Raw genomic sequence first — 9,781 nt, 5'->3', positions numbered from 1 at the left:
AAGGGTGGGTGGAGGGTAGGAGCTGGGTGGTCTTTTTAAATAAAATAAAACATCTGTCTAACAGCAAGGCGGTAACACTGATGTTCAAATATATTTACTGCAACTGCCTCAGGCATAACGTAACAGTTTGGGCTCACCTACTACATATTCGTCATCTTATCTGGTAGCAGCTATCATATTGCAATACAATTAGGTTCCTATTAGAGTATTAATGTCTGCAGTGGATTTAATATACGAGGTCATTGTTTACTGTTTAGTCATCTATTTCACAGACCGTCAGGAAACGGTGCCACCGACAGAGGCTAGTCTCGACGCTTTACCTCTGTGAGTGGCCTGTCCTCATTTCGCCTTCCGAAACAAATTTACAGCTGACTGCACATAAGTCAAGTGCTGTGTTACCTCTAAATAATGAACTAACCCAAAAGAAGGTTAAAGAGAGAAGACAATCTTGAAGCTAAATATATTGTTTAATAGCTGATATTTACATTATGCAGTAATAATGATAATGACTCATGATTACTGTAGCTTTAGTACATATCCAACGGCATCAAGAAATTGCATTACAGTTTTTCTTCCAATAAGAAGCTCTGTCTTTAGTCTTTCAGTTCTTTCGTCCCTTTGTCTGTCAACACGAGCTCGGGGTCTGCATGATCCTCCAAGATCAATTTGTTTCCTGGAGCGTCCGTCTGCCTTTTCAATCTTCTTGATCTCCTTCAAGAACTGATAGATGTTAGGGTGAGATCGGGGCAATCTCTTTTTCAGTCCACAGTGGAACCCTTCCAGATGGTTGTTGGATCGGGGACCGGTGTTGTCGTGCTGGTTCCAAATATGGCAGGGGTATCTAGCGTCGTCATCTACCCATGTGCTGGTGACATAGTCGTTAGAATCACCAATCTGTTGATCATCAGGTCCTTGCTCCATCACCTCAACCCATGCATTCTGTACCTGGTCAAGTGGGAGAAGTGGCAGGGCTGCGGCACTTCGAACATGGGACTTAATTGCTGGATTGTTCGCGTATTCTCGTACAAGACCTCTCTCAACTACCTGACGCCACAAAGCTTGTGAATAGTTAAACAGACAACCCCTCACATAACTATCAGGAAAAACCTCTGCAATGGCACTTATGACTGCTGACTCGTAATCAGTCTGAAACACCTCTGGAGAAAGTTCAGTACCAGTTCTGGTTCCTACTGTGTCCTTCAACAACCTAAATAGTCTAACATATGTCTGTTTGGTCTTGTGAGAAAGCAACGAAAAAGCAACAGGATACATTTTACCATTTACAAGACAATGAATAATATACACTTGGAGACACAAGCTAGGACAAAAAAAAAAGTACCATCCATAAACAAACTGTCAGAATCACTCATGATTTCTAACATCTCAGTGGTAGCAAACACCAGTAGTCTGTCGTCTTCCCCGTCATTGATGCACAGAAAGTCTCTTCCATCTTCTGTTTGTGTCAACGTTCCTTCGAGGCTGACTGCTGCTCTGGTTTCTGGAACTTGTGGAATAGTCTTGGCTCTGTTTCTGTACAGGGAAGCTTGAACATTTGCAAAAGAAGGGTCAGTCGCAGCTACTTCTTCATCATAGGTTGTAAAAACTTCACTTTGAACTTGGATTAGATTAGAGCTTGGATTAGTTAACGGCCTGAGATGGACAATGCCCATTCATATAAAAGGGGTGAGACAATTAAGCATTTGAATTATTGTAGGCGAAATGAGGTGTAGGCGAAATGAAGGCAAGCCCTGTGAGTATTAATGTGTGCAGTGGATTAATCTAAGAGGTCATTGTTTACTGTAGCCTGATATGATCATTAAAGTTATGCTTTCCAATATCAACGCTAGCTTTAGCTTTGTATAAGTGTTCCACTGCTGTAGATAGGTGTGGGTAGACCGTGAAACTCATGTCAACTTCTCCGTCTCTCACCTTGCCACACTGGTCTTCAAGAGAGTGAGTGAGTTGGGTTTCACGCCACTTTTAACAGTATTCCAGTTATATCGCGGCGTGTCAGCTTAATGTGGGAGGAAAGCCCGAAGTGATGCAGGTCTCAGACATTTACCACTTCGGTGAAACCCACGAGCACGGGTATGGTGCTGACAAACCTAGACACATCATCGGGGCGAACCGGGATTCGAACCCACAATCATAGGTTTCTGGCGTGCCCAAGGGACGCAACTCTGCGAATCGTGGCGCCTTAGACGATTAGGCCACCCGTGCCCCCACGTTCAGGAGAAGCAGGAGGGGTGGTGTGGACAGAAAGTAGAGGTGTGAGTGGAAAGGGGAGAGGAGATGATGTGTTTCGCCTGATATCAGTTCTTTACACTTTTCCTCGATGACAAGCAATGTGTTTTGGAAACGTTGCCTGTTCCGTGCATGGCTTGGCGGCATCTAGTTAGCACGTGAAACTTTCTCACAACTTGTACTTTACTCGGCATGAAGAAAATGTTTTTCTTTTGAACTCGCAGACCGTGCAGTTCCATTAAAGTCAGGAGTCGTATACTGCTGGGCCACATGAAATCCAAGTGTAAATTGTAACATCTTGATATAGTCTGGAAGGTAATTTAAGGTACCGACGTTTACTACAATATCTGAAAAACTATTAGACCTACTCCAGTCAAAGTTGGTATGAGATTATTAAACAGTCATACATAACTGGATATTACATTTAAAGACAATCGGTGCATGAATAAAAAATCTGTCTGTTTAGCTATCATTATATTTCATCAACAACCAGACCTGGTCGTCACGGGTGGAACGAGTATTCATTGAAACAGCCATCTTCACAATGCTACCCCTGCGTCACAGGGCCATATGACAGTTGAACCAATCAACTCAACTCGAAAGGGCGCACCGGAATCACGCACGCACGAATACGGTGTTAGCGTTGGGCGTCTCAACGTGCGTGATTCCCGTGCACCCTTTCGAGTTGAGTTGATGTCCAGCAGTTGATCTACTTGCAACCATTAGGGTTTCTATATTTCTTCTTTACATGGAGGCAAACTCAATTTTGTCATAAACTTACATAAAAATTACACCAAGTACAGTAAAAAGAGAAGAAAAGAAACACCACACATCGATTATTATTCAAATAGTGTTCCAAAAAATAAGGTCATGAAGAGATTAGAACCTGATTTTTCGGTCGATCAAACACTAACTTATTAAATTGCTGCCAGTGACAAACCTTCATTTACTTCACATGAGGGACTAAATATGACATACATCTTCTTCACATACATTAGCGACGAAATGTTGGAACACATCATGAAGACAAGGAGTGTCTCTTCGTCCTTGTTCCTTACCTTCTTCTCCCCTAATCACATTACTCTGAAGTCCCTTGGCAACATGCTGCTGTTTCAACTACGTCATACATCTGACAGCGAGACGTCCGGGCAAAACCCACTCAGCAAACACCACGAGGCTAGTTCTTATATGCACATCGATCGTACATGTCAAAAACAAATATACTTTGTCCATGTAATACACAGAAATCAACTATTTGAAAGAAAGGTAAGTCACCACATGTTTTTACATACTGAGTGACGTTAAACTAAATCACTATGGATGCGTTTACATACCGAAATTTCCATATCAAAGAAAATACTTTTTACACTTAATGCCTGAGGGAAGGTAGAAAAGAGTGGTCTGGGAATAACATAGACACCTCAATCGCCGAATATTGTGTCGTCTTATTGTGACTGTGGAAAATGATCCTCATTCGCGTTCTGCACCTTACTAAGCTGTGCACATATTGCTGTTGGATAACTTTACGTGACAAAGTACACATATAAACTAAGAGCAGGAGAAAGTGTTCATGGTTGTGTGCATTTAGTTTATGATGCTAGTATGTAACAACAAATCAGATACAATTCACACATTATTAATAATTCATCAAACCACACCTTCATGCACACGAAAAGGGTTTTGACATTAGTCAGTGTATGTTACAACATTAACCTTTGCCTCTTTGTGCATCATCGTCGAATTTGTGAAATGTAATCTTTCTATTTGAGTTCCTCGAAATCTGTATATATGCCGCTCTACGATGTCCAGTGTGATAGTGGGTGAGGAATAGTTTGGCTTAAGCCACAAATAAACATCTGAGATTCTGCCTGCCGAAGGAAGACAGTCTGTCTGTTATCGTATCTGAGCTGTAAGGGTCAGACACAGATGGACACCATGGCATAACCATGACTACGAGTAACTGTACAGCTGATCTTTAAATCTTATTTAGGACATGGCGACCTTTTCTTAATCCTTGCCTACCGGTGCTGTGGAAGACATGTTGGCTCCAAATGGGAAAATACATTTAGACCTAGTTGGGCATGTTGGACACGATGAATGAGGCAGTTGTGGACATGATAGTACATGCTCAGTATGAAAGTAGTGTCATCACACATGGTGGATGTGGCAAAGAATGCTCATTATAAACGTAATACGGACGAGGCGTCATAATTATAATAAATATAGTTTCATGACAGATGGTTGGCAACGGTGGATGTAGTAATGCATGCTCAGTATATACTTATTGCTATCACACAGCGCACGTGGCTATACATGCCCAGTATAAGCTCATTGCGATCACCAATACTGTTCTTGGTGAAACATTCTCAGTATAAATTTGGTGCTATCACACACAGTGCACATGGTTATTCATGCTCAGTATCTACTAGACTCACTAAATGTTTAACAATTAATGATCAGAATAAACTCCACAGCCTTTGGCCAAGGCAGTACACGCTCAGGGACAAAATAACGCCACAAACGCGCCTAGTCAATGCAGCCCTACAATTGCTTGGATGAAAAGGCATAATGTTACGTCTACCTCGGCCTGTCTGACACTACTTAAAATAGCAGCGTTGTTTTTTTACTTCTACTGTAAATTTCCTTAGACCTCGTGGCCAACCAGCGTAAATCTCTTTGTGAATATAACACATTATAACTCGTATTGATAGGTAAGCCTTAACAAAAAGCTCTTCCATCGACGACGAGCTCGTGGCCGCTTGGATGGCAGAATGTAATAGTTGCCGTTTCAAATTTCGTACACATCCCCATCAGGATCCTTGCTTTCAGAAAGTAGTTCAGCTTGCAGTGAAAATTTACAACCGTGATATGTCTGAAATAGTGTTCAAAGTGGCGTTGTTTGAAAGAGTGTGTGTGTTGGGTTTTATATCGCTTTTACTCCACCGGAAAAATGGGTTTCACACGTGCCTATTTTTCTCATAGGCTTTAACCAGTAGCAATATCCTACTCACGGCCCTAAAAACACAGTGTTAAAGCCAGCTCACTTAATGCTGGTCACAACATGTCCAAGTTATGCCGCAACTGTACAGAGAACCAATACGATCCAGTCAGTAAATAAATGATGGCACATCAATGACGGTTCTATTTTCAAAGAAATGTCTTTTTATCACGGTTTCTTTTAATGCTCTTCTCATATGCATATCTGAAACTGCTACTAAATATCACCCTTTACTCATAAATACAAGCCACAAGTTCTATATTCAGATATCGACGGATTTAATATACAGGGGAAGCCTAATATTGGCTTAAGCTATAGACTACTTAATTTCCTTTGTATATTAAAAGTTGCTATTTCGTGATTCTGCCCCATCTACAGTTAGACTATGTAGGTTCTCCAGACGATGCTTATTCCCTCCTAGACCGACCTGCTTCATCAGAGTTTAAGTGTATTATTATATTGCCATGTTTGGAGGCATGTCGCTCCGATCTCACTGTCTAATCATACCATGAAACTTGTTTTCAATTTAGTGGGCACGGAGACGATGGAACTAAGCCATGAAGCGTCTGCAAGAAAGATTAAGGAACTTTGATTAATTCTTTGTTTCTATAAATAATATGGAGAATGCCCCCAAGTATTGGATCTTGTATTTATCAATTTGAGACAAGAAAAATATGTGTAATGTTACCTTAACCAGAAAGAAAAGGAACGAAATAATTGAAACATCTTTTATAAAAATGTTATGCTTAAATGTATTTGCAACGCGCCATTTCCCTATACATTGGCGTGGGGACTTTCAAGTTATTCTAATAAAATAATTCTGTTTCAGTATCAATGCATTCCGTTGAGATGCACATTACATCAAGTGCAGTCACAAGATAAAAGAAAGTACAATTCCGCGGCAACTGTCACTTCATATTCATCTGAGTTAGGTGCAACATATGTAGTGAAGTAAAGCCATGAACAGTTGAAAACACCCTCATGCTAATTATAACATTCCCCATATTCAAATTTATGAGGGCAATCAATAATGTTTGGTTTTTATCCTGTAAATCATTCTGTTTTGATATTAGTTCTATATGACTGTCCATATGTTAACGGAAGACGTAATTTTCCTTGCAACCATGGTTGACAACTAGTTTGATAATACCTGTCTGATCGCTGATGACCAAGGCCAGTTTCTCAAAACGACTTTAGTCCCGAGAGGATAATAACCCATCGACACAAAGTTTCTCACTGCAGAGACGTCTTCAGTCACTACCAGATATATCTTTACATTTGAGAGGCCTCCGTGCACGAGGATAAACTTGGCAATGTCAAAGTATGAAAATGAATCATACTTACTTTATCATTGTGTCGATGGGTTGTTATCGTCTTAGAGCTAAGATCGTTGTGTGAAACTGGCCTTGGCCTGTCATATTATGTGTTTATTCTACTGTGATGAGGAGCAGGTCTCGTAAAAGGTATTCACAGTTCAACCAACCTGTCGCTGGGTAATACGCAGGCATCTAGCTACTATACTGATTCAAATTAAAAACTTCACATTTTTAAAAGTAATCCCATATGTGATATACAACGGACAAATGTATCAGAGAAGGTAATTTTTAATCATTAATGTCCAAAGAAGGATTTTAATTAACGGTGGTAACCATAATTTGTTCTAAGCACCTACGGTATTCGGTTATAACATCAACAGTTTAAATCATAAGTCCCAAGCACGAGAATCTGACGGCACACAAGTTCAGTAGCGTGTATGGCCACCATGTGCGTTGACAACTGCCACACAACGCCTCCGCATGGACCTTGTGATGCGTGTGAACCCATGATTGGGAAGACGACGCCATTGTTGTTGCAAAATGGTGCCAAGATCTTGCAAATTCTGTGGTTGGTTCTGGAGAGTGCGCAGACTTCAGCCAAGAGCATCCCAGACGTGTTCGATGGGATTGAGGTCGGGAGACCTTGACGGCCAGTCCATGACGTTTACTCCCGCATTCTGAAGGAAATTCCTTGACAAAATTGCTGTGTGGGGTCTGGCATTGTCGTGTTGGAAGATCAAGCCGGGTCCCTGTGCTTCCATAAAAGGCAGAAGTTCTGGTGCCAGTACCTGGTCGCGGTAAACAGCAGCGTTGAGGTTGCCACGGATGACAAGAAGCCTGGAACGTGCATTGTCACAGGAAGCACCCCACACCATAACACTTCCGCCTCGAAATCTGTCAACTTCCTGTACACAACACTGGGCGTAACGTTCATGCCGGCGCCTCCACACCCTCGCCCTACCATCAGCAAATCGAAGATTAAATCGGGATTCATAACTGAAGTTTACTTGATTCCAATTCCTCTGAGTCCATCGCAAGTGTCGCTCTGCCCACAATTGACGTTGACGTCTGTGTAATTGAGTCAGAATCGGCCCGCAGTATGGCCGTCTTGCTTGAAGGTGAGCAGTTCTCAGACGGTTTCGAACAGTTTGCGCACTCAGTCTACCCCTAATCAGTTCATTTCTGGTTGATGTAGCCGTCAAAAATCGGTTTCGGAGGTGACGTAAGACAATCTGACGATCCTCTGCATGTGACGTCACACGTGGTCGACCTGGCCGAGGGCGATCAGCGGTGGTAGACGCGTCTGTAAATCATAAACAGTCAGTCGACTACAACCCATCGTCCTTGCGACTTCAGCTACGGACGTTCCCGTCTGCAACATGCCGACGGCACGTTCACGTTGCACATTTGAAAGGCGTGGCATGACAAATAACCGTAAAGACTTTTGTTTTCTTGTGTTTTTCATTTTTTGTTAATGACTGCTAACAAGTATGGCTGAAAACACGTGCGGTATTATGGCAACGTGACCAATTGCACGTGAAAAAACACTTTTGCCACTATAGTGCTGTGCACATAATTTTGATCAATTCACCTGCACGGTTCACCAAAACGGGTGTTATCTGAAGACAATAACTGGCCATTACTGTTTAAATACACAATAAGGGCCCACAATGATAACTGGTCAAAATGTTAAAATTTTAGGATTGTGATTTTTTAAATTTGGTTCAGTATATATTAGGAAAGCCAAGGTCAAGCCGGTAATAGGGGTGACTGGCTATAAGGATTATCTTCTTTGTATGGAAACGTCATGAAACGAACGACTTTATTACAATGGTATTTGAAATACTGGGTTACCCTGGGTTGCCGTCGATGGCTGAGTCTGGGTAATCTGTAGCAATATATAACCAACATCTGAAAAGAAATCGTTTTGCTTGTAAATAACATTCTGGAATGAAAATGAAAATTTGGTTAAAAAAATGTATGAAATGAACCACATCGACAAGTGTTTTCGTTATCTAAAACAATAACACACATTTCCAAAGGGAGGTGATATCCTACCCCTTGATGTATACTATATCCCATATTGCTTTGAACCACACATCAGTATCACAGCACTTACACGACCTGGGCCATCGGTAATTGTAAATGTTATTCCCAACACTCAGAGATGAGACACCAATCCCATAACGGTATACATACTCCGTGTTCTTGCCAAATATTGTTAGTCATAAAATTTCTAAATTCTCAAGGTGCCTATTATTTAGATTAATTTGATTCAACTAAAAGATAAACAAATGTTCGTTCTCTTAATGGATCACATGTAATATATAATTGAAGACAAATTGAATTGCCAAGTAATTAGCTGGGACTTATATTTAATTTTTCATTAATATTACGTTCAAGCATACTTCTATGCTTCTATGATGTATTGACTTATTGACTGGGAAAATGAGATGATTATTTTTTTATTAGGTTTGTGTATGCAGAATTGCTGTCATAACAACCGGTAAGAGAACAGCATATTTTGTTATCACAAACAAGACTGTTATGACAAAAAAATACCCCATTGATGCTCAGTGACGGTACCAGTATCTGCATGGAACGTCACTGTAGTGTACATAAAGAAGTCGTTTACATCTGTATCTTTGATTTACAGTTAGTATATAATATTGTTTTCAGCATTACTTGTGGACATTTATATGTTGACATATTGAACTAGTGGTCATGCATCACCAAGGGATGGGCGGTCGGGTAGCCTAGTGGTTAAAGCGTTCGCTCGTCACACAGAAGACCCGGGTTCGATTCCCGACATGGGCACAATGTGTGAAGCCCATTTCTGGTGTCCCCCGCCGTGATATTGCTGGAAAATTGCTAAAAGCGGCGTAAAACTATACTCATTCACTCACTCACCAAGGGACACATGATGGACTGTGGTGAAACGCATATATAGCTCCAAGAGACACGGATCATGACACGATAAACTGAAAGTGTATTCCATGTGTAATAGAACATGTACATGGGAGAAAGTAAAGACGTATCGCAATGTGTAATGGGACATGTTAACATGAACACGTATCACGTTTGGAGAAATCCAGTGAAGCTTGATGTTGGCAAAGCATATCTTCAATTTCCCCAAAATACAATTTTCACATATGAAGAGCATTCCGCGTTCAGAGATAATTATCGGAATGTTTGTGATCAAGATATTTTCATACATTATAAG

General features: G+C 41.0%; 1 protein-coding gene across 1 annotated transcript; it reads right to left on the bottom strand.

Moving 5' to 3' along the window:
• Window positions 1-516: 516 nt before the first annotated feature.
• LOC139461547 (uncharacterized) lies at window positions 517-7,492 on the bottom strand. Its single transcript, XM_071243029.1, has 3 exons — window positions 7,347-7,492; window positions 1,340-1,530; window positions 517-1,157 (listed from the first exon to the last, which is right to left on the bottom strand). Exons 1-3 carry the CDS (start codon window positions 7,490-7,492, stop codon window positions 517-519), a joined length of 978 nt encoding a protein of 325 aa, XP_071099130.1.
• Between the last annotated feature and the right edge of the window lie 2,289 nt (window positions 7,493-9,781).

Source organism: Haliotis cracherodii, unplaced genomic scaffold (genome assembly GCF_022045235.1).
Source record: "Haliotis cracherodii isolate W230 unplaced genomic scaffold, xgHalCrac1.p SCAF_15, whole genome shotgun sequence".
In the NCBI taxonomy this organism is placed as follows: Eukaryota; Metazoa; Mollusca; class Gastropoda; order Lepetellida; family Haliotidae; genus Haliotis; species Haliotis cracherodii.
This window is presented reverse-complemented; position numbering and strand designations above follow the sequence as displayed.